The sequence below is a fragment of the Hydra vulgaris genome, chromosome 09 (genome assembly GCF_038396675.1).
Source record: "Hydra vulgaris chromosome 09, alternate assembly HydraT2T_AEP".
Lineage (NCBI taxonomy): Eukaryota > Metazoa > Cnidaria > Hydrozoa > Anthoathecata > Hydridae > Hydra > Hydra vulgaris.
In genome coordinates, this window is record NC_088928.1 from 58,753,584 (window position 1) to 58,779,579 (window position 25,996).

General features: G+C 28.2%; 2 protein-coding genes, 1 long non-coding RNA gene and 2 other non-coding genes across 8 annotated transcripts; 3 read left to right on the top strand and 2 right to left on the bottom strand.

The window, feature by feature from the left end:
• Window positions 1-2,086: 2,086 nt before the first annotated feature.
• Window positions 2,087-7,947, bottom strand: LOC124811383 (uncharacterized). Of its 3 annotated transcripts, XM_065806191.1 has the most exons (7): window positions 7,288-7,946; window positions 5,010-6,902; window positions 4,712-4,812; window positions 3,697-3,858; window positions 3,335-3,517; window positions 2,922-3,054; window positions 2,090-2,678 (listed from the first exon to the last, which is right to left on the bottom strand). In XM_065806191.1, the coding sequence occupies exons 2-7, from the start codon at window positions 5,872-5,874 to the stop codon at window positions 2,392-2,394; spliced, it is 1,731 nt and encodes a 576-aa protein (XP_065662263.1). In that variant the 5' UTR covers window positions 5,875-6,902; window positions 7,288-7,946; the 3' UTR covers window positions 2,090-2,391. The 3 variants fall into 3 exon arrangements, with proteins under 3 accessions (XP_065662265.1, XP_065662264.1, XP_065662263.1); XM_065806192.1 differs by lacking the exon at window positions 3,335-3,517 and having other exon boundaries at window positions 2,089-2,678; XM_065806193.1 differs by lacking the exons at window positions 3,335-3,517; window positions 3,697-3,858 and having other exon boundaries at window positions 2,087-2,678; window positions 7,288-7,947.
• Window positions 7,948-9,286: 1,339 nt separating this feature from the next.
• On the top strand, window positions 9,287-10,475 carry LOC136085142 (uncharacterized). 2 transcript variants are annotated; one of them, XR_010641112.1, is made up of 3 exons: window positions 9,287-9,461; window positions 9,746-9,901; window positions 10,263-10,475. It is a non-coding gene; the product is annotated as an uncharacterized LOC136085142 (long non-coding RNA). The 2 variants fall into 2 exon arrangements; XR_010641113.1 differs by having other exon boundaries at window positions 9,289-9,452.
• A 4,720-nt stretch (window positions 10,476-15,195) lies between these two features.
• On the top strand, window positions 15,196-15,267 carry trnam-cau (transfer RNA methionine (anticodon CAU)). Its single transcript has one exon. It is a non-coding gene; the product is annotated as a tRNA-Met (tRNA).
• Window positions 15,268-16,179: 912 nt separating this feature from the next.
• trnam-cau (transfer RNA methionine (anticodon CAU)) lies at window positions 16,180-16,251 on the bottom strand. Its single transcript has one exon. It is a non-coding gene; the product is annotated as a tRNA-Met (tRNA).
• A 1,494-nt stretch (window positions 16,252-17,745) lies between these two features.
• On the top strand, window positions 17,746-18,159 carry LOC136085616 (piggyBac transposable element-derived protein 4-like). Its single transcript, XM_065806940.1, has one exon. The coding sequence runs from the start codon at window positions 17,746-17,748 to the stop codon at window positions 18,157-18,159; it is 414 nt and encodes a 137-aa protein (XP_065663012.1).
• The last annotated feature ends 7,837 nt before the right edge of the window (window positions 18,160-25,996 follow it).

The window sequence follows — 25,996 nt, forward strand, 5'->3', positions numbered from 1 at the left end:
ACACAATATTCAGTCAATAAATAATATATACAAATATATAATTTTTTATCTTAAGAATCCAATAATTTTTTTTTTTCTATAGAACTTTTCTATAGAACTAAAATAGAAGCTTAAAAAAGAATTGTATGAAAATTCTGTTCAATTCTTCGAAGAAAGTATAAAAACAGCTATATTAAATGAAACTTTTAGTATTACAATTGAAGGGTTTAAAACTCCATATTAGATGAAACTTTTATTACAATTGTTTAAAACTCCAGGCAATTATGCAGCTGAGTTAGCGTTATGCATACTTGAAAGTACTAGAGAGAAAAAAATTGACTTTTGCAAAAATATTTTTGAAGTATTTCTTCCCATTGTTAATTTGCGTAGAAACACATCTCAGCTAAGAGAGCAACAGTGTACGATGTTGCACTGTCTTTCCAAGAATAATGTATTACGCTCTTCATGGAATGAACTAGTTTTTGACTTTTCTAATTATAAAGCTGGGTTTGACCTTCTGTATATATTTCTATTAAAGACATGGTTTCAGAATGTCATTGAGTGGAGGAATCATGTATTGTTAGAATCAAATTATAAAGAGCTAGATTTAAAATTAACAGCAGAGGAAGAAGAAACTATTCGCTATGTAGCTGGATTTATTCCATTTTCATTGAGAAAAATGTATTCTAATCGTAAAGACACTGTTTTGACCAAAGCTGTAATGGACCTAATTAAGTCATGGGAATCAGATTCTGATAACAGATTATTAAATAAAACGTTTTTAGAATATACAAGAAGTTGGACAGACAGAATAAATAGAGGTGGACTGTTTTCTGTAAATGATGATTTTTTTATATTCATTCGAAGTGTTGAAAATGTTGCCAGGACTGTATTGAACTCTCATCTCATCATCAAATATAAAGGTGAAGATCTGAGAGACGTTTTAATGAAAAAATTTCAAGCAAGTTTCCTTATCGATTTGAGTTGGACATCTCTTACCAAAAATGTTGAATGTCAATCTTTAAAGGATTTATTAAAAGAAATTATACTTCGAAAGTGGGTGAGCATACGTACGCGCTCATTTTTAAAAGCCTGGGTCCGAATAATAAATAGAAAAAGTGGGAAAATAGGAAACAATGTATCAGAAAAAGGTGAACCGGCATTAAGAAAAACAATGCATAAAAAGAAAAATCTTTTAAAGTAATTAGAAATTTGTATATTATTATATATAGAATAAACATCTTACTTATGTTTGTTTAACATCTTATGCTTAGCTTTATATTTATATATCTTTATATTTGTTTTTTGTTAACAAAGGATTGGTAAAAATAAACACTACTAAATTATTTTTGTTTGCTTTTTCAAAAATATTTTTCGTTCACACTACAATGAGCAACTCATTAAATATTCTTTTTTAAAAAATAGATTGATTAAATTTAAAAATTTGATGGAAATTAACTAGATTTTGTTGTATTAAAATATTAAAAGTGAAATGGAAGTGTATATTTAACAATCATCTTGGAATGATAATGTTGAAATGTTAAAACAAGGATGTAAAATAAGATCTTATTTTACGTCCTTGGTTAAAATAACTGACAACAGTATTTTTTTTTGGTTTTTATCGTTGCTTTGATATATTTTTCATTGATTAGGTAATTATTTTTTTAATAGTAAATTTTTTCATTTATTGTACTCTTACTACACGGAGGGGTATTTAATGATGAAAAGTTTATTAATTTTCTAAAAATTTTCCCGCATGTCCCAAGCTTATTAACACCCCATGTTTATCAATTTCAGGCCTAAAAATCGGTGAACTTCAAAAAATCTCGTAAATCGATTTTGTGGGAAATAAGCTGAATATTGGATTATTTTTCTTAAATTAAAAAACAAACAAAAAAAATTCAAGAGACGCTTTTTCAATTATTACTATCGATTTTTAATTATTATATTATTAATTACAAAATTTCAATATATTAATCTTATTTATATAATTTTTAAGGTTGTTTTTTTAGTTAATTCCAACTTTATTAAGAATTAATATTCCAAACAGACAATTTCAGAAATTATTGATTATAAAACATGAATAACATAAAAAAAAGACCTCATGCTGCAAAATAATTTAATAAATAAAAGTCAGAAGTTAAATTCTCTCAACATTATAAAATAGAGATAAAACTATATTATTCTAACGTCACGATATGTAAATATAGAAAATACTTTTAAAATTAAGCTGAATACTACGATAATGATAATACACTCATAATACCCTGAATATATGGGATTATTTAAAAAGTAATATTAAGTCAAGATATCTGTATGTTATATTTATTAAATTGACATTTAAACTCGAGTCACTGCCTGATGAAAATGTTTTAATATAACTTAAGAGAATATTTACACTAAATCATTTTTTCATTTTTTACTTAAAGGTAAATCAGTGTTCTTCACATCAAGCTTTTGAAATTCATCCTTTCGACCCTTGGTATTTGAACCAAAAACACGAATCAAATTATCTCCGGCAACATTTAAGCCAAGCGCATTGGAATTAAATTCAATTAACAAAGGGTTGTCATTACTACCTAATCGCATTCGTTGCTTACCAAAGTATTCCTCTAACGGATCTTGACAGAACTTTTCGGACAGAATGTATTCGGCTCCTTCTACAAGCAAAAACTTTCCAAGGGTTGTAAACGAATTCACTAAAAAAGAAATCAGTCTTTTTATGAATTTATTGTGGTAACTAAGTTTTCCGAAAATATACTACTATACAAACCTTAAATGAGAATGAACTTCAAAATATGTATGAACGATATTTTATTATTTATATAACTGAAATATAATAAATATAAAATGATTTTATCTATAATGTTTTCTGCATATATAGAAAGCATATAACTATTTATATTTAACTGACTAACGTGATGCAGTAAAAATCTTTTTACCAGTAATTCGAAGCCCCTCAAGAGTTTGTTTACTTAAGCAAAATCTGTTTTTTTCTGCTTGAGACAAATCAGGAATGTTTTGGCATTGTTCTTCCCAATTATTGATAAAAGTCAAAAATGTATTCTGGAGCCACTATATATACAAAAAAAAAAAAAAAAAAAAATATATATATATATATATACACATATATATATATATATATATATATATATATATATTATATATATATATATATATATATATATATATATATATATATATATATATATATATATATATATATATATATACACATATATATAGATTACAAATCAGCTGTTGGAACCAAGGTCTAACTACATCTACTACAAAATTATTTGAAGTTTCTCAAATAATTCAGTAAAAAAGCTTGGTGTAATCATAAATAACTTACATCAAATCTAACATCATCTATGGCTTTATATCGGTCGAGATCTGGTTTTCGAGAGTAATTAAAATTTTTTGAAACATTCAAACAATCGAAAAATTTATCTATCATTCTAATAAACTTGATTAATGATTTTTTTGAATGGAGCCCTTGTTCTTCTAACATGTCTGCTACTGTTGAACTGAGTACCTTTTTATAAAAATATACTACAGATAAAAAGAATACATTATTTTTACTGCAACAGCAGCCTTTAACCTAATACAGATTGCAAATAGGCTAAGGAATACATGTATATCATTAAACCCTCTTCACTGGCATGTATGAAATATCTGCCAGGTCAGCAGAAGTACAATATGTTTACTTCTAACCTGTACTGCTAGATTTACTCTCATACGTGTTCTTGAATTGAGGTTGATATGTTCTTCACTTAACTTGTGTCCCATTGTCAACCCCACGGCATCTCTATCTATTCCAAGATCCCAGTCATACAACCTGATTATTTGATCCCAAACAAGCGGCTGACCATCAATCTGAAATTCACAAAAGAATATAAAATTTCAAATAACAAATACCTAAGATAGTATTTACAAAGCAGGGGCATCTATATGATTTTTTTAAAGTGTAACTTTAAGTTGTGCTTATTAAATTCCCATAGTTTTCCCTGACTTTCTATAATATATTCAGGTTAACCCGGAGATTTTGCATTTATCCATTTAAACATATTTTTACATTTGACAAGCTAAATGCTTTACATGAGCACCAAAGTTTTACAAATTCATTATCATCTGTCTTGATAGTTCTTAGAAAAACAGGTTTTCCTGGAATTCATGGCAAGACTGAATTTTTCTTTCAATTTTTAAATGATAAATGAAAGAGTTGATGAGCTATTTCATCTTGAACCTAGTTAAGTTTACACCTATTATATAGTTAGTGCTAAAATTAATACTAAATTTGCCTTGGCTATTCTGTTCATAAGTTATACATACAACATGACTAACTTACTTAACAAAGTGCACCATCTGGAAGGTAAGCCATAGGGCTTTGCAAACCATTTGTTGATTGTAATGTTGCCTAAGACCTAGAAAACATTACAACCCTACTTTTTCTTGATAAGCAATAAAATATATTATTATTAATATTGCATAGGCTTATAATATTTAAGTTGAATTTTTTAATCATCAGAAATGAGTGCTCCTAAAATATATATATGGAACAAATTGAAATAGTAAAAATGTTAAAGCAATTCAAACATCCCTCCTTGTTAATGATATTAGAGAAATTACATATTAATAGGATATAAATAAACCTTTATTTAATAGAAATTAAACAGCAAAAATTGAATATGTTGTTGAAAAATACGAAAGTGTAAAAACATATACATACCATAAGACTTCTACTTGAAGAGTTTTCATGTGATTTTTCAAGGTTGTTTCTAGTGGTTTTTATCAAGTGAGGTACATCACAAATAAAAAACATCTTCCGGTCTAAGAAATAGTTTAAATAATACTTAAAAGATAACTATTTTGAACAATTTAATGTTGAGCCACTTTTCACTGGTTCTTATTGAAAACTGACATCTGTAGATTATAAATGCTAATAAATTTAGTGTAACTATATTCATTACTTTGTTATTTTCATTCATCTTTTTACAATTTTTATAACTATAATTATTTATACATACCAGGACAACACTCATTCCAAGTCCAGTAAATGACACCATCTTTAGTATTTTCTTCAGATTTCCAAGAATGGAGACGCATAAACTTTCTATTTGGAGATGCACCATCAGCTACAATAGCCATCACCTTTAGACCAACAGACTCTAATTGCCTTACAACATCCCATATAGTAAAGTACAATTGGCTACTAGAAAGACCTCCAGCAGAAGCAAAATGACCAAACACATATTTTAGAGAAGATGTGATGCCCCTCACCATTAAAACAGTTACATATGATGCCAACGGTATGTCTGTTGGATCTTCTACATTGCTCTTTCCTTTATTTTCTGTATATTTATTTTCAAAATTCAAGAGCAGCTCATTAATTGATCCACTTTCTGAAAAACCCACCAACTTTCCAGTAGATGAGCTAAAAGCAAGCCCACTTTTTATTTTCATTTCGTCAACAATGATTGAAACATACCTCTGGTGCTCTTTTATATTTGGTAAATCAATTTTTTTGGTCAAGTTGTACATTACATCTTTATTAAAACCACAGCCTGGATCAGTAAAGTTGATATATTTCTGAACAGTATTTTTGCAAGGTAGATTTAAAAATGGTGTTGAACAAATATGACGATAGGCACTCGGAGATTTCAAATATAAACTGATGCACCATCTTATAATTAAAGGATGCCACCTCATAGACCTTCTGTCTTTAAGTCCAGCCTGGATTTTTTGTTGCTGCCACAACAATGCTTGAGGTGAGTCCTCAGTAAATGGATTTTCTTCCCCATATTTTTCATATGTTTCCTCAATAATTGTGTGTTCCTCCTCTTCAAGAACAACCCCTTCTTCTATTATAGATTTTTCAAGTTTTTTTTGCATTCGTTGTTGTTTTGCAAGATTTTATTTTCTTTCTTTCTCTAAAAGTTTAATTTTTGTTAATAATTCTGATTTAGAAAAGTATCTGTCATTTTTCTTACTGTTAGATGAGATAGATGATTGGTTTTCATTACTCTTTCTTCTGGATTCCATTACACGCAAGTTAGTACGTTACATGGTACAAGAATTGCAACAGGCTTCGGAACATATTAATGAACAATCTTTATGTCTAATAACTTTAAAGTTATCAACTGTATTGCCTTCTTCCATCTCAATTATTCCAACATCCTCATTTGATGTGCTTTGGAAATTTTTAAAATCAGAAAATTTATTTCTTATTAAATAGTGGAAGTCATTGTTACCTTTACATATGTTTACACATGAAATGGTTGAGAATATAATATCAGCAGATTGAAGATTTAGGTGAACTGGTAGTGATTTAATAACATTATTGGATAATGGCACTTCACGATTTAAAACAATTAGTCTCCACATGCTATTTGACTCTAATGACAATGTTTTGCTAACAATTTGGCGACAACTATTGATTTCAACTATTACAAAATAATTTTTGTTGTTTTCATTGTAACAGTCAAAACCATGTTTCGATGCAATTGTTTTTAACTGTTGATTTGTATTTATCGCAGGTACTTTTTTATTTCTTCCAACTTTTGTGAGTGTGTTACATACATAACAGGTTTCTGTGTGTTCAGTAAAAGTGAAGAACTTATCACTCCTTTCAATTACAAAGCTATTTTTTGTTTTTAAATCTAACCTATATAAGACCATATAACATGATTTGCATAAATATTCAGGGTGTACCTTTTGATGATCTGAAGTTATATCCAGCTTGTAAAAACTAAGAATTGTATGTTTATAGATAATAACAGGTTTTAATTGATAGTGACTATCCTTTTTTATTTTTAAGCCACACTTTCTACATAAATTTTTCAAAGATTCCTCATGAAGACTCATTATTTATCCAGTAATGAGATAAAAGATATGTACATATACTTCTTTTGATATAATACCTATAAAAAGTTAAAAAAAAAAGTTGTGCATCATTTGTAGAATACATAAAATTTGACACTAAAGATACAATCTACAAGATAGCAATATCCTTATAACAAATGCATAATAAAATTGATAAGATTATCTTATTATTCTTAATAATATTGATTAATAGTAAGATCTTATCATAACAACAACAACACTGTTGTTAATAATAATAAGATTATCTTATTATAATAACAATAGCATTATTGTTAATAATAATAAGATTATAATCTTATTAATTTTATGACTATATTTGTTATTATCAAGTTTTATTTATTTACTATCATTATTATTAAATAAAGTAGTTTACACTGACTATTAAAAAATGTTTTATTAAAAAAACTAATTAAAGATGCATACTTTATATTTCTTTCTAGCTTCTGAAACTAATAATTTTTTATACGAATTGTAAGATGCTCTTAGTTAAAATACCTTTAAATTTTAAACTTAATAAATATTAAAATGCGATTTATGAAACAAAAATAAGAAACTTCATGAAAAGGTCGTCCGCGAAAAAAAAAATACATATTTATTTAAAAAAAAAGTGAGGCAAATAAGTTCGACATTTCCTACAAAAATTTGAAATATTCCCTTATTTAAACCCTAAAGTGGGAAGTATATTCAGAGAGTGGGGTGAAAAGAACACTGAAAATATCTTATTCGTCCTTTAAATTATATCATAGTAATTTTAATTTAGCGTAAAAAATTCGCTTCACTTTATACTATCTATTCTTGTAAACTATATATTGCCTTTGTGCAAAAGCTTAGTTTTAGACGTCAAAGTTTAACCTTAGGTATCTTTTTATTAAGCAAAGTACATGACTCAACTCTACTTTTTTTAAACTTATGAATTATTTTTGAATAACTTATGTGTCTTTTATAACCTTAAGCTTCAGTATAGACATAATTATAATGGGTTTACCGAGTGAAGTATAGCGAAACAAATTTGACGGGTAGACATCGGAATGTCTGTATCTTATATTTAGAAAATTGACGGTAACACGCATAGATTTTAGCTATTTGGCGGTACCTCCGATCTTTAACAAAGCGTTGAACGTCCATCTTATTTTACGTCCTTGCGTGAATAGATACTTACTTTTAAAAACCTACGATTGCGGCTTATCTATTCACGCAAAGCATTTATATATAGCATTACAATCTCCATTTTAAAATAGTTTGCTTTTTATAATGGCATCGTTGTAAATTAATAGAAAAAGCAAAGTAATTTTTGAGTGTTCTGCAAAGATATTAGAGCGTTGCGTGCAAGGAATTGTGCAGCTACACTTACATAGGATTCAATACAATATCTATAATATTATTAGTTTCGTCATAAATCTTAAATCTTAAACCAAGATTTCTGTTGTTTTTATCGAAAAATTTATTGTTAATTTTAGATAATATTATGATCTATTTAGATTAAGTTTTAGTATATTATATTTGAATATATATATATATATATATATATATATATATATATATATATATATATATATATATATATATATATATATATATATATATATATATATATATATATATATATATATATATATATCTATAAATATATACATCTATATAGGTATATATGTAATATATATATATATATTTTATAGAATACATTTATAATTGTTGTAATAAATATATATATATATATATATATATATATATATATATATATATATATATATATATATATATATATATATATATATATATACACACATAGGTATATATGTATATTATATAGTATATATTATTATGTAGGTATAATATATACTATAATATATATGTATATATATATATATATATATATATATATATATATATATATATATATATATATATATATATATATATATATATACAGATATATATATATATATATATATATATATATATATATATATATATATATATATATATACAGATATATATATATATATATATATATATATATATATATGTATATATATATATATATATATATATATATATATATATATATATAAATTTATATATATATTTATATAGTATATATTACTGTTACCCGCAGTATCATGAATTTGCTAAATGCTAATATTTATATTTATTATTTGCTATTTATATTTTTTATATAATATTATTTGCCAAATAATATTATATATATATAGCAAATAATATTATAACTATTAGCATTTAGCTAATTCCTGATACTGCAGGTAAAAGTAATATATACTATATAGCTCTAGTTTATGTATTGAGCACTCTTTAAAGTATACATAATTATACATGATAATATAAATATACTATCTTTAATATTTACATATATAGACTTGCGTATATATATATATATATGTATATATATATATATATATATATATATATATATATATATATATATATATCGTCACTGCAAAACAAGACTCATTCAAAGTTTTTAATGTTTGTTATATTTACTTTTAGTTAGTAATGTGAGTGAACAACAGAATAGCAGTTTGCCTATGCGAAGAATGTCACCTGGTTTATCAACATTAATATGTCTCGACGTAAATAATGTATTTTTTGCTTTTAAATTTTAAATATTACATATTTTTTAGTAGTCATTATTACACTGTAGAGTATAAAAAAGCCTCCAAAAAATACTAGATCCAGGGCTATAAAAGTATTAATCCACCGCTGCGCTCCTCAGATGTTGCTGGGGTATTAACTGACAATATATATTTTTGCCATTGCATACCATTTTTATAACATCTTTAGCAGGTTCTACTTGAAAGAGCTTCAGTGTACTTTTAATAAAATATTTTATCTGATCTTATGGGTTTATTTTTAAACTTTTCAGATTATTTATCTTGTTTTGATTGATGGATGAGTTGTTGAAGAAACAGTGAGCAACATTTTCTGTTAATTGGTGGCTACAGAAGTGGATCAACAAAGTAAATAATGAAGGTCGAGGAGGACAAAGCAAGGGATGAAAAACATGAATCTATTGTTTATGGTTAGTGATCAATAAATATTAAACATGATAATAGTTATGTTGTATAGGGCCATTCAGTTATAACATAAAACAATTTACTTAAACACATGTAAGTTTTAACTTATACTTAAGTTATAACTGAATGTAACCCTATTTAAGGTTTTAACTTTTAGGAAACTTAAGTTGGCTTTACGAAAAATAGATAAAATTTGGTTTAAATGTAAATAGAATGTAATTGGTTTCATTTGTTGTCTTTTTAATGATTGCCCAAAAAATTTCTTTTAAACTGTAGTTAATCTATTTTTTAGTGCTACTAAAGTTTTTGAAATGTTTTAACACAAAGTTATTTAATAATATTTAAATGTATTTTTTTTACGACAAGGTGCAAAAGATGTTTCAAAAGCGGAAGTAAACGATCAAATGAAGTCGTGGGTTCGTAAATTGTACGACTGAAAAAAGTCAGATGGTGCGAGGATTGATTATGCATGCCACTCGGAACTTTGGGACAAAGGCAGTGATGCAAATGGCGAAGATAATGTCTAGATTATTGTATAACAGTTTTAATATTATCTGATATACATTTCATTTTATTGAATATGTTTTGTTTTTCACCTTGAAAAATAAATTTAGCTTGAATGAAATAACAAACACATTTCAGCTTGCATTTGATTAAAACAATTTAAATAGCTTTAATCATACGTCGATTGCAATTGCAATCTTTTTAATACATTAAAAATAAACAAATTTAAGAAATTTTATGTTAACAATGACCTAACTAACTGCGTGCTAGTTACAAGTAGCGTTTATAATTCACTGAACCTAATAAAATATATCGTCGGATAAATGCTGGCTAAACTGCATTGGGCCAATGTAATCGGGCCAATGTATGCCCGGCGGCCATCAAGGAATCGGCCCAACGCTGGATGCCAACGTTGGGCCAACGTTACAAGAAGCATTGGGCCAACGTTGGCCCAACGCTGGTGTGTTAGCTGGGTAGTGAATCACAGCAAATTGTTTATTGACAAGACATTGCTTTGCACCTAAATAAAATACCATCAGTTGTGTTTATTTAATTAAATTAATTATCATTTTATAAAATACATTAATTCAAATTATCATTAAGAGAGTGCAAAAATTAAAAATCTATTTTTCGAAGCAAATATTTTTAAAACTTTTTGGACAAGAAAAAGGTAAAATAAATTTTAATTATAAAAATCAGTTAAAAACATGCATGTAAAATGGCAAAATAAAACAATGTGTTTTACATTCTGTGGTCAACTGTTTCTAACCAATAATTTAATATGAATGGTATTTCAAAAAGGTATGGTAGGTAGGTAAGTAGTTAACACAGTTTTTGTCGCAATTTAGTACGTTTATCACACATGCGCTCGACAGGTGGATCTGGCTTCTACCAGATCATTGATTGTATTAGTCATTGTACCACATTCACAATGTGGTACAATGACTAATACAATCTTTATTATTAAATTCACAAACAATATAAGGAAACAGTTCTTCATATCATTTGTATTGTGACACAAAAAAGTAAAAACAGCTTTATATTTTGATTAATGGCACACTTATACAAAATGACACACTTATACAAAATGTGTTTGAGAAACATAAGTTAAAACGTTTAAACACAAATAAACCGTGTCAGATAGTTAGACCTACAAAAATCTTGACCTACAAAGTTGTTCTACAAAAAGAACATCTAATAAAAAGTGGAACTAATTTTTAGATAACGTACTGAAGCATAAATTGTTTCTAATCAATTATAGTCTTTTTTATTTCAACCAATTTATGACGTTTTTGCTTTGGACCAATTTATTTTTCGACCTATTTTATAGATTTTCATTTTTCTTCGATTTGAGATAAATAAATTTTTAACCAATTATCTAATCTGTGTTTTTAACGATATTTTTTTAAACTATGAATTTTTTTATTTTTTTTAATTAACAATCAATAAGTTTTACAAGCATTCATCGAACATTATAACTCCTAATTTTGAAGACAGCGGTTCAACCACTGCACTAAGGCTGATCAAATTTGGCTTGTATTCAAATCAACAACAACGTATACAAAATATATACTGAATAGACATAGTTATAAAATTAAAAATACACTAGGTTAAATTATAAGTAGGTTGAAAATACAGTAGGTTAACAATTTAGTAGGTTGGAAAATTAGTAGTACATGATTTAGTTAGGTATAAATATAAAAATCAAAAATTGTCATTTGAAAATCAGAAACGTCAAAATCTACAATTTACGAAGTTTCAAAATTAGGTTGAGTTATAGGCCACCAAATAAACTGTTTGTAATAAATATGAAATTGTAATTATGAACAGATTGCTTAAAAATATTTCATATTTTATTATAATATAGTTATAGTTTTATTTTATGTATAATTTTCTCAAATCCGGCCTTGTATGGAATACTGTTGCCATATCTGGGGCGGATCTTCTAATGATGCCCTTTCTCTTTTAGACAAGGTGCAAAAACGCATTGTCAACATAGTTGGACCTGCTTTTGCAGCCAACCTCCAACCATTATCATATCGTCGTAATGTTGCTTCTCTTTCTCTTTTCTACAAATACTATAATGGGCACTGCTCTAAAGAGCTAGCGTCTCTTGTGCCATCTACTAAAATTCATTCTCGTGTTACTCGTCATTCAATTAAGTGTCATCCTTTTTCTGTGACTGTTCCTAAGTGCTCCAAAAACGCTTATTCGTCTAGTTTTTTTCCTCGAACATCAGTTCTTTGGAATTCGCTTCCTTCATCTTGCTTTCCTGATTTATATAACTTGCAATCTTTTAAGTCGTCCGTCAATCGTTATCTTTCTCTACAATCTTCATCTTTTCTTTTTCAGTAACTTCCAACTTTAATTAGTGGCTGCTTGCAGCCTTGTTGGAAGCGAAGATGTTAAATATATATATATATATATATTGAGTATATATATATATAAATATATATTTTGAGTATATATATATATAAATATGTATATATATATATATATATATATATATATATATATATATATATATATATATATATATATATATATATATATATATATATATATATATATATATATATATATATATATATATATATATATATATATATATATATATATAGATAACGTACACCCAGATCAAGGGCGCCACAAGTCAGAAAGTGTCAAACTGAGAAAATCAGGGTTGAAGTTTTAAGTTTTTAATATTTTTTCCAACTAAGAGTGTCATTTGTATCACCCTTGTGACACCCTTGATTTGGGTGTACGATATATATCTGCACATGTATGTATGGTGAGTGATATATATTGCCAATATATGCATACAAAAACAAAAAAACAAAAGTTTGTATTTGTATGCATTTAGGTTAAATGAAAATGGCAGTTAATAGTAGAAATAATATAAATAGATCAGTAACTTTCATAAGCTAATATGAAACGGTCGTGGTGCAGTAGTTAGAGCACTGCAGGAGATCCTAGTTCAAAACGATCTCTGGACATATTTTCGCGTCACGGTAAGGAAGGAGGCGTCAACTTCCTAATAATATGCACTTCTGCGGTGCTCTGTGATAAGACCGTTTAGGTCTTCTTGGGGCACCTAAATAACAAAAAAAAAAACAACCATAAGCTTCTTGTTGATTGAATTCTTGAATCAAAAAAATGTCTGTTCTTGATTTATTGTTAATGGTTTTTGAAAAAAAAATCCTTAAAAGCGCAAAAAAAAAAAAAAAAAAAGTGAAAACACAGACTAGAAGGTTGAAATGAGTATCGTTTATAATAGGGCTGTAAATCCTGGCTCGTGTTCGTTAACGGCTCGATGATCGGCTCGACAAGAGCGCGTTCATGTTCGGCTCGAATGGTGAACGAGCCGGGCTTGAACAAAAAATTAGGCTCGTTTATTAAACGAGCTGAGCATGATCATCATAGGCTCGTTCGTATAAGCTCAATTAAAGCTAGAATATATATATATATATATATATATATATATATATATATATATATATATATATATATATATATATATATATATATATATATATATATATATATATATATATATATATATATATATATTTATCCAATGCAATGAAAGCAAGACTTATATTTGTGAAAATGTAAATTGAACTATTAGAGTGCAGTGTTTAATAGGAATTATTATGTTTGTGACTTTGAACATTAAGTTTGAACATTGAACTATTAGTTTTAAATTTTATTTTGAACTATTAGATTTGTGGGATCTTATTTTATTATGTTGTTTATTTGCATGTTTAATAGACTGTAGGATTGTTTATGTTGCTTGTTGATTTGGACTTGCATTATTTACAGACAAGCCTTTAACGAACAATTTTTTTTACTAAACGAGCTTTAAACTAACAGGTTACAATAATTATTTCGAGTTTTAAACCAGTCGAGCTCGAGCAACATATAAAACGAGCCGAGCTTAAACAATACTAATCCTTAACGAGCCGAGCTCGAACAAAGAATCTCATGTTCGAAACGAGCTCGAGCCGAGCCTAAACACTCTTAATATGTAAACGAGGCAAGCCGAGCCCTGGCAAGCTTGGCTCGTTCGGCTCGATTTACAGGCCTAGTTTATAATCAGTTAAAAATCAAATTTTCGTAAATCGGTTGAAAATGAAAGTCTCTAAAATAGGTTGAGAAAAAAACCGGTCGAAATTTAAAACGTCAATTTTGGTCGAATTAAAAAAGGCCTATAATTGGTTAAGGCCTAAAATTGGTTGAAATCAATTTGAAATCAAATTGAAATCAATAAGGCCTATAATCGGTTGAAATCAATTTTGGCCTCAGTAGGACATCTAAAAATTATTTCCACTTTTTAGTATACGTTTTATTTTGTAGATCAAGTTTGTAGGTGCAGGTTTTTATAGGTTGAGCTATGCGACACGCAAAATATGCCGTCGGGATCTCGTGTTTAAAAAAAAGTTCCAGGTCATTAAATCTAAAGATTTTTTTCATATAGAAGATCATATCTCAATCAATATGTTTAGAGCTGCTAGACACCAGGAAAAAATAGAGATATAAACCCGGAGTCCTTTTGGGACTCCGCATTCCTGCCTGGAACCACTAAGCAGCCGAAATCTATAAAAGTTATTTATAAACTTATAAAAGTTATTAAAAATTTTTTTTTATAATTTCACTTTACTATTACAAAAATAGTTAAAAAATTCATTTGTTTCATTTAAAGAAGCAAGCTTTTATAAATACATTTATACATAACTAAATAACTATTAAAGCATTATTTTTTAGTATAAATAACTATTTTATTCCGAATTTAAACAGCAGAGTGGCGCAGAGGAAGCGTGCTGGGCCCATAACCCAGAGGTCGGTAGATCGAAACTACCCTCTGCTACAAATTAAGTTTTTCAACGGAAAAATATTTTTATTTAAATTTCATTTCGAACATAGTCAATTTGATTATAAGTATATTTCATATATAAAAAAAATTTCGCAAACCAATTCAATAAATCAGAATCTAGTTATAGTCTTGCAATATGCGTCTGTTTATGCATTTTAAAGTAAAAGAAATTAATTTGTTCTCGGACTAAAATAAAAACAACAACTTTTTATCAATCGTAAAATGATATAAGTAGCAGAAGAGACTTTCGATTTACCGACCTCTTATCAGAAAATCAAAAAGTTTGTTATTATACGCTATTCTCATACTAAGAGTACTGTTAGCAGGGCCGTGCCAAAGAGGTCTCTCATGGGGGTGTCGTATGTTTTTTTTCCCACCAAAACCAAAAAAAAAAGTCCTCAATATTGGAAATTTGCCAACTGCAGCTTTATGATCATCCCCCGTTCGAGATGGCTCTGACTGTTAGCGCGGTTTATATATAACTTAGTACAAATCTTAGAGTACTTTTAAAATAAACCTTAGAGCCTACCTTTAAAATCTAAATTCCTTTGGTAACGTTCAGCACCCTGTTTTGACCGTTTTTTGGTAGTCTTAATGAATTTCAGTTTTAATTTATAGTGTTTATAATTAATTTGTAGCGTTTATAATTTAATTTATAGTGTTTAGAATTCAAGTATTAACCTTTTCACTGATATTAACGGACCATCTAAAAACGAGATTCTTATTTACGCTATAACCACGTGATTTTTCAACCGCAAGAATAAACTTTGATTAACAGGCGTTTCGGAGTTAATTATTCCAATATACAGTTTAACAAAACTTTTCTACCGATGTGCTAAATTAAAAAAAAAGATTTAAAGTTCTAAAAAATATGAAAAAATAAAAAAAATGTAAATCATTGATTTGTAGCAGAGGGTAGTTTCGATCTACCGACCTCTGGGTTATGGGCCCAGCACGCTTCCTCTGCGCCACTCTGCTGATTACTACTTGCAAAATAAAATATATTAATAATAAATATTTATTATGTATTTATTTTTATTATGTATTCATTTTATGTATTTATGTATTATGTATATATTATGTATTCATTTTATGTATTTATTATGTATTCATTTAAAATTCATTTATTACATAACATTACGTATGTTATGTAATAAATGAATTTTTCTGGAGTGTTATATAATATATATAACATGTTATATTATAACGTTCCTTATTTTTTTTTAAAATTTTTAAGTTTAAACTACTAACTATTCATGTGAAAATAAAGTTGAACTAAAAAAAAAAAGTCATAGTAATAGAATATACTAAGAATTATAAATACCCGGGAATCTAGATTTGAAAGAAGCTAGATACCCTGTTTGTTACCGTCCGTAAGGTGTTGGTAGTGCTTTAACTAATGACGTATCCATTAAGTCGTTCTGACGTCAAACGAAAACGAACACACCATCAGTCATATTGAATGAGGTGATAAAGTTGCGAAAAATAATAGAAAACCTTTAAAGAATTATTCATAATTAAGAATGTTAAAAGAAAATCATTATGAAGACGTGCCAAAAAAATAAAATTTTTTTATTCCAGTGAAGAAATACTAATATTTACGTGATGCATTATTACGAAGTAGTTTCTTTTTTTTTTTGGAATTAAAAATTGATTTTCAATAGGCTGTTTTTCAGTTAGGTTATGCAAGAAAGTGGTAAGGTTAACTGCGCGAGAGCTAGAAAGATTATATCAGGTAAAAAAGTTCATCTATCTCATATTAGCTCAACACAGATATTCCACAATTGGATCAGCACATATGGTTATAAAAGGTTGCGAGGATAGTGAAGATAATGATATCGAAGATTCGGATTCATTTTTCGCTTATACTACTACGTCTTCGAGCTTGACTGTATCAGAATAAGGTTCTGAAGATAATTACTCTGAAGGAAGTGATGGCAATCAGTTTACAGACATTTATCTAGCAGCCGCTGCAGAAGATTTTTTAATGCCGTCGAAAAGAGCTAGAACAACGGGTGGTCTTGCTTATAGACAAAATCAAAACAAAGCTCAACAGGTAGATCTTATAAGTAATATTTTGCCTGACAAAAGAACTTCTGAAACAAATCCATCTAGAAATTCAAACCAATGAAAAGATGAGCCAAATATTGTAAAACAAATTCAATTTACTACCGAATCTGATTTGAAAATAAACATGGAGAGCAAGAAACCATTAGATTTCTTTAGACTTTTTATTACAGAAGAGCTTATAAATACTATGGTACTTGAAACTAATCGCTACGCAACGCAAGAAATAAATAAGCAGCGTCCCCTCAGAAGAAGCTCACGTTTTAAAGATTGGAAATCAATAAATTCAGAAGATATGCGGCAGTTTCTTAGAGTTTTTCTTCATATGAGGTGTGTCAAAATGCCATCTTTAGAACACTATTGGTCTAAGAACAGTCTCTATAGAGTTCCCTTTTTTCTAGAATAATGCCACAAAATAAATTCCAACTAATGTTACGGTTTTGGCATTTTATTAACAATGAAGATTCAGGAAATGGACGCTTGTGTAAAATTATTGGACTTCTCGATCACTTAAATAGTACAATGGATAACGTCTACTGTCCTAATAAAAATATATCAATCGATGAATCAATGATGCTTTGGAAGAGACGTCTTATATTCAGGCAGTATGTGAAAAATAAAAGACATAAGTATGGTATCAAGTTCTATGAGCATTGCGAATCAGATGGTATTGTACTAAAAGTAAAAATCTACTCTGGCGAGACAACTCTCGGTAAACATTTGTTGGGTCAAACGGGAGCTATTGTTTTAGACTTAATGGAAAAATTTCTGGGAAAAGGTTATCACCTGTACACCGATAACTTTTACAATTTCTTTTGAGTTATCAAAGCACATGATAAATCAAAAAACATACATTTGTGGTACTTTAAGAACTGACCGAAAGTCAAATCCAAAAGAATGTACAAAATAAGTAAATAATGTACGTTATAAGCAGAAGCAGAGAGGGTGTAGTGGTTGCTAAATGGAAAGACAAAAGAGACGTGCTAATGATTAGCAACTTGCATTCGTTGCAAATGGTTGAAGTGACAAGCAGGAGAGGAGAGAAGAAAATGAAACCCAATATTAATAAAAATTGCAATCAATTAATCTCAGGAGTAGATAGGGCGAGACAGATGGTATCATATTATGATTGTCTAAGGAAGACAATTAGATGGTATAAAAAAGAAGCACTTCATCTCTTTGATACTTTTTTGTTTAATGCTTACTGTCTGAACAGCAAATATGGACTAGATAAAACAATTTCCTTGGTTAAGTTAAGAGAATTAATTGTTACGGATTTATTGGGTGAACGTTTGAATAAAATAGTGCCTCGAATCACCAATAATGGCTTCCACTACTTGTCTTCAATACCACCAAATGAAAAGAAAAAATTCCTAACAAAGCCATGTCGAGTCTGCTCTAAAATAAAACGTAAAGAAACACGATATGAATGTGCTGTTTGTGAAAATAGACCTCCGTTATGTATTGGCGAATGTTTCAGAATGTATCATTCAAAAGAATAGGTTTACACTTTAACTTTAATGAAATAAAATTAAAGCATTATAAATATTTTACTTTTATCTGTTTTAAGCTATTTCTATCTTTATCCGGATTTAAATTAGGTTCCTTGGATTTTCAAAATAAAAACTTGAATTTAATATTTTCTGAAATCAAATGTAAAGCTAAGAAAGAAAAAAAAAAGTGAATAGACAAAGCCAGTCATGCACAAATATTATTTGAAATAAGTTAGTATAACTACGAGTTTACTCGTAGTTGGCAAACTCATTACGCCGGCTTACTGCAAGTATTCTCGTAGTTGGCGAATATCAAAGTCCCGTTAACTACGAAAATACTCGTAGTTGGCAAATAAATGACGCCAACTTACTACGAGTATACTCGCAGTTGGCAGCGAACGTGTTAAAGCATTAAGAAAGATTGTATCACGTGAAGAAGTGGTTTTAAAAGAGTTAAAAGATCACGCGAAGAAGCGGATATAAAAGAACCAAGAAGTTGTTAATAATTGATAATAAAAATACTAAAACCCGGCTGTGTTTAAAATTGTTCAAACAACAACTTAATGTTAAGTAATATGAAAAAATTTATCTTAACCAATTCTTTACTTTTTTCGACTTATAAATTTGAATTTTATACAACATTCTTGCTTAGGTTAACCATCAAAGTATTTATAATAAAGTATAGATAACTTTTATACGCAATTTATGTCGTTTACTTTTTGTTATTGCTAAATTAGGACATGCTTATATACGTACATACAATATAAACATAAATGATATCACAAGTTACCCATTCAAAAATACCTAAAACATGTTGCTAAAAGTGTTACTTACTAATTAACATTAATTTATTATTTACTGAAGCTCAATTAGGTAATTAGAAATTAAAAGGAGCGTAAAAAATGCTTACATTGTTATTAAAACTCGAATAAAAAAAATATTTTAAACAATTTTTTGAAGGTTTTTTTAATGTTTACGTTTTCAGAACAATTCACAGCTTCTACCATTTCGAATGGGGTGAATACATGACAATCACGTTAAAAACTCCACCTAATCCATAAATATAACTAAAATGCGCGACTTAAGTTAAAAAGTGAAACCAGCCCCCGCCATCTTGCGGTACAGCAAAAATCTTAAATTCTAAAAGCGTTAAGTAGGGATAAATGACTCATTTTAATTGGACTTAAGTTTTCAAAAAGGTTTTAACTGTTAAATTTTTAAGAGCAACTACTTCTTTTTGAAAAATTGCAGAATTATTTTTGTGTCATTTTGGTTATTTCGTGCTGTGATTATGGATTCACAAATCGCCAAAAACAAAAAAAAAGTCATGTCGAAAAAACGAGGCGTGTCGTCACAGGTATATTAAAACACATATACTAAGTATAAGTCTTTCATTATACCTGTGAAACGGCACGCCTCGTTTTGTATCAGTATTAGTATAAAACTAATACTGACTTTCGTTAGCATATTACTAATACTAACAATACTAACACTACACTTATAATTAAAGTGTAATACTATTATCAATTGTATAAGTTATTACAAGGCATATTTTTATTAAATGTATATTATTTATTATTTTATTTTATTTTGTGACTTTACTATTCATTATTTGTACGTGCGTACAAACAATGTTAATATTATAAAAATCTTATTTGTATGCTAAAAACATTAAAAAATTTTAGTTTGTGAATTACGCAATATTCATGTCTTTCTGTGGATATGAAAATGTAATCTTTTGAGGCCGGCCGAGAGGGTTGAAGGTTCAAGTATTCATTTGTGAAATTTTCTTTTTAATTTTAATGCCTAAGTAATTTTATTTAGCTTTAATTTCTAAGTAGTTTGATGTTTTATTAATATAATTGATGTTTATTTATAGTAATTTTTATTTTTCAAAGTTTCATAGAATACAAATATAAAAATCAATATTAATATAAAAATCGTAAAGATCAATCCGTACACAAATCGGCTGATTTAGATTAAGCACCGGCGTTACCGCAATGCGATTATGTGGTAATTTTCGATAGGGATTTTTAGAAAAGGAATCGCGGGCGATTATTTACGATTGCGGTATTTAGTTAGATAATTGCGAAGCGATTTTTTTCGATTACGATTTTTTATTTTTCTTATTTTTCACCTCCCCAAGGCCAAGAGGGCTGATTACAGTCGAGGAGGCTTCTTTTTGTAGGGTTACAACCTAGGCTACTTTTTTCGAGGAGGCTGCTTTTTGAGGGTAACAACCCTCTCTCAAATCCATAACTCCGAAACACGAACCTCAACGAACAAACCGCTGCGCAGAGAAACAAGTTAAGTGCGGTACTACCAGGGACGTGGTGGGGATTAAACTAGGAACTTCTCGCTTATGAGGCAAGCGCTCTACCACTACACCACTACCGCTTCTTACTCGCTAACTAATCGAAATGCAACTTTTTTCAATTGACAAGCACAAAAATTGCAGCTATTACAATTAAATCGCGTTTTTATCGTTATTCTTGCAACATACCGCAATTTTATCAAAGAATTGCAATTTGTTGCAAAGATCGCTATTATCGTCTAATATTTCCATAAACTCTAAAAGTCTAATTTAGCAATTAAATGTTATACTTATAAATTTAGCAATTAAATGTTATACAATTAAATGTTATACTGCTACTCTCGAAATTAATGGAAAACTCGCAAAAAATCCAATATTCTAATTCAAAAAAGAAAGAACAGGACTTTGTTACATTTATTAATACAAAAAAAAAATTATTTATTTTAATATATTTTATGAAGAGGAAGATGTCTGTGATCTAGATTTTATATCCTCTATCTTTTATATCCTTTAAAACTAATAAAAACTTAACAATTGCTTACTGTTTTTACCAAATTCAATTTATTTATAGCAAATAGGAATAACTCTTCCCATTAATTATCTACATTTCAGCAGACTAATTGCTATTACGAAAACTATTTGCCATAGATCCAACAAATCGCAAAAAACCGCAAAAATAGCAGAATTTTTTTAAAAAAATCGCTGATGCGATAAGTTGCGAAGCGATTTTTATGGAACAATTCGTCTGGCGATATATTGCGCGTTGATTTTTATCTAAAAAATCGCGTGCGATTTAATGCGATTTTTTATTTCTTTTTATCGCATAATCGAAAAAAATCGCTTTTGTGCTAACCGCCAAAGCGGTAACGCTAGTGCTTAATTTAGATGTAACTGCATCATTTTTATGAGGACTTACATGTTGATCATTTTTATGAAAACTTACATGTTGTTCAATTGATTAAAAAAAACTGCTGCTAGATTTTTAACCATTAGACTCAAAACGTCAAAAGTAATACGTCGAACTTATTCAAGGAATAAAAGCAGGCCTTCGATTTGGTTAAAAAGCATCTTTTTGTTAAAAGGCTTTAAAAATTTACAAGTTTTGATTCATGCCTACTTTTAATTGAATATTTTCAAATCTACCTGTTATTACTATACTAATACTTCTACTATTTTATTTTAAGTTTCCTACTGTTAAAATATGTTTTTATTTTTGTAAATTTTCATGATTTGAAATTTGCTTTATTAATCTTTATAGGTGCCTCCAGAACCTTAAACATTTAACGGATCCCCAATATTGTCAATATTTCAAATATAGGTCATGCCTGGTCTCAAATAAAATAAAAATATACAAAAGTTTGAAATATATTAGTCATTTGTATATATATACATATATATAAATTCACTAAGTTATAAGTAAAAAGCTGCGAGTCACGCATCTAGTTATATTATTACGTCATTGGCTTTAACCCTTTTTCCATAAAATTATAAAGTTTACTGGGACATATTTGGAATTTTGACGTCTTTTTAAAGATTTTTGATTAGCCGAAGTAAAATTTAAACAATTTATTTATACTCACTGGCGTTTATACTCACGTGTTTATACTAACTGGCGTTTGACAGTATTGCATTTTATAAGTACCAAGTTTAAAACTTATAGTTTGAGAATTATTTTAGTATATAATACTACACATTATCAATTGATGGTTTAAAAATATATATTTTTATACTCTAAACATGATGGTTAAGAGATATCGAAAAAGTAAATTTTTATGATGCTTTATGGGGCAGAGAGAAAAAAGTTGGCTCTAAACATAAATAACTTTAGTTCAAAATTTCACCAACCTAGAATAATATGTGCAAATTGATGTATCCTCTGCAACAAATTTACTAGATATAACCTGTCGTGTACCCCAAGGGTCTATACTAGGACCACTTCTTTTTCTCATTTATATCAATGATCTTTATAATGCCTCAAATTTAAGAACAGTAATGTTTGCTGATGACACAAACTTTTTTTTGTATAGCAATAACATCATAACACTATTTAATAACATGAACATAGAGCTAATTAAAATTTCAAAATGGTTTAAGTCTAATAAGTTTTCAATTAACATAGAAAAAACTAAATGGACTCAATTTCATCCAAAATCCAAAAAATATCTTTTGCCAAATGATTTGCCTCAAATAAATATAGATAATATTCAAATAAAATAATCAAAAGTTATACTTTTCTTGGTGTTCTTATTGATGAAAACCTTTTGGAAGGTCTCTTATATCTTATCGCGGAGCTTATTTGTGGAACCAAATAGTTTGAAAAAATTTTGATTTTTCTCAAAGTTGGAAGACAAACTGAAAAAAGTTATTTTCTCAATAGAAAATATTTTTATATAGTGAATAGATCTTCTGATCTCGTTTCTCTTTTATAAGTGTTATCTAAATGTAATTTAAAATATTTGTTTTTATTTTTTATTGTTTTATAAATTGGTATTTTATTTGTAAGAAGGTTTTCTTAAACGGTATTTACTAATTTAAAATATTTGATTTTATTTTTTATTGTTTTGTTAAACGGTGTTTTATAATTGAGGTACCTTATTTTATTTGTATGAAGGTTTTCTTAAACGGTATTTACTTTTCATTTTATATTTTTTTGAAACAATTGGTTTATAATTTTTGTATTGTTAAACGGTTCTCGGTGACAAGATCTTACGATCCTTTTCGAGTTTCTGTGTTCTGTATATATTATGTACCAACGACATTTTTACCAGAGAATATTGTTAAATGAACAGAAAAAAAAAAAAAAAAAAAAGAATAATGTCTTGTGTTAGAGCTTTTTTCGTGTCCCTTTGGCTAGAGACACGAAACTTGACGCCCCGCGGACAATGCGTTTTGTTTAGTACATCCATTATCGGTTGTACTGATATCGGAATACCGGATTTTTTCAAGTACCAGTGTACCGGTATTGGATTGGCTCAATACAGTTACTAAAATTATATGTAGAGGGTTACTCTCGCTCAAGAGTTTAGGAGGGAGAAAATAACAAGTTGTTAATTGATTTTTCATAAACATTTATAAAAATCTTTAGTTAATGATAAAACTTGTTTAATTTAAAAGTAAAAACTAACTAAACGCTAACGTAATAAATGAAAAGTTTGAAGTCGTCACGAAATGTGAATGCAAAATTATTATTTAAAAAAAATTATAACTTGAGAATATTTTTAATTTTGTAAAAACAGCAAGATACAGGTAAAAGGTTCTCAGAATGCAGTGGGACCTCGGAATATCAGGTTGGAAATATACCAACATAGAACTTGATTTTTTAAATTAAACTCTGAAAGCGTTGAATAATCTGAATAAAGAATATCTTGCTGAGCTTAAGCGAATATCTTTTGGAGATGAAATTGTTACTACTGTTGATAGTTGATATTTTTCGGTATTCTCATTAATACACAGCTCAGCTCGTAAAAACTTATCTACCACCATCCACTTAACACAGAGTCTCCCACTTGAAATGCCAACTTTTTTACATGCATTTATGATCGTTTATTTTGATGCCCACTCTGCCCATAACTCTGCAAGTATTCATGAAACCTTCTCTTTTGATTGTCATAAACGAAGTATAAAGTACAGATTTAGCACATCTGAAATCAGAGTGCAATTTCTGATTGATTTGATCAAGGAGCTGGGTAACACTAAATGTCTCAGGTGGAGTGATAAAAAGTCTAATATTTTTGTTTCTTAGAAATGTCAATACATCACTGTCAAATCTCGGGGAGTGACCATCAGATAGGACAACAATAGGCTATTATATATTGTTTTTTTTCTAAAAAATGGTCAAACATTTGATATGCACTTAGAAGTGTACTGTGATACTGACTTCCACTGTCATTTGTGGAGATTAGAAGGTTTGGAATTCGTATAACTGCTTCTTTGAGAGCTTTGTTGGCACTAATCCCTTTTCCCTTGAATATGATGTGGCACATTGCTATATATCCTCCAAAGGAAAACAAAAGGATGTATAGTTACGCATTCTCTATTTTCTCTTATCATCTTTTGACAACTTTCTCCGCGGAGGTTTCTACAGGCTTGCTTTCTTACTCCCAAAACATTCAAAATTATCCTTGTCAACTCCGACTTGTTTAAACCTTGGAGGCACCTAAATAAATTATTGAAATAACAATACAAGAAAACTAAACGGTATAATTTTAGTTTTCTTAATGAACAATAGTAAAACCAGGATTTTATTACAGATTATAATAGTTTATAAAAAAAATGTTTCATTTCTCAATTATGTGTACATACATGGCCTACCTAAATACACGGCCTTCTATTCTGCTTAAACCGGAAAAAAATAGAAGGCCAGTTAAAAAAACGCATATTTTGTCGGATGGACAATCTTTCTAAAAATATTTTAATTATTGAGCTATAAATTTTAAGCAAGTAAATCTGGCACGGGATAAAAATTTAGGCGTTGACATAATCGAAGTATATACTATACTTCACTAAACTTTGTAAAATTTTAGGCTTTTTTTAAGGTTTTATTTTAATAATAAATAGTAATCATGATTAATAAATGCTTTTGTTGAAAACAACACAACATTTAAACCTGTCATTTCGAAAAGGACATAAGTCCAAAACTTTTAACAGTTAGTTTATAAGTTTGAATTAAAAATTTCTGTATGATTCATGTTTTTTTTTTTTAAATAAAAAATACATAAGATATATACGTTCTTTATTTATCTACTTTAATATCTTTAGCAACCTAGACATTATTTTAATAAAAATCATATTTTTGTTGATTTTAAAAAGTTTTAGTAAATGGACTTGTGCCCTTTTCGAAATGACAGGT

Bases quoted from the DNA above. Each gene is read 5' to 3' on its own strand.
- LOC124811383 (XM_065806191.1), bottom strand. From the start codon at position 5,874: ATGCAAAAAAAACTTGAAAAATCTATAATAGAAGAAGGGGTTGTTCTT. The intron at 3,859-4,711 runs GTATGTATATGT...TGTGAATTTCAG, and splicing joins CTTCAAGTAGAAGTCTTATG to ATTGATGGTCAGCCGCTTGT. The intron at 3,518-3,696 runs GTTAGAAGTAAA...TTTTATAAAAAG, and splicing joins GAGTAAATCTAGCAGTACAG to GTACTCAGTTCAACAGTAGC.
- LOC136085616 (XM_065806940.1), top strand. From the start codon at position 17,746: ATGCCACAAAATAAATTCCAACTAATGTTACGGTTTTGGCATTTTATT.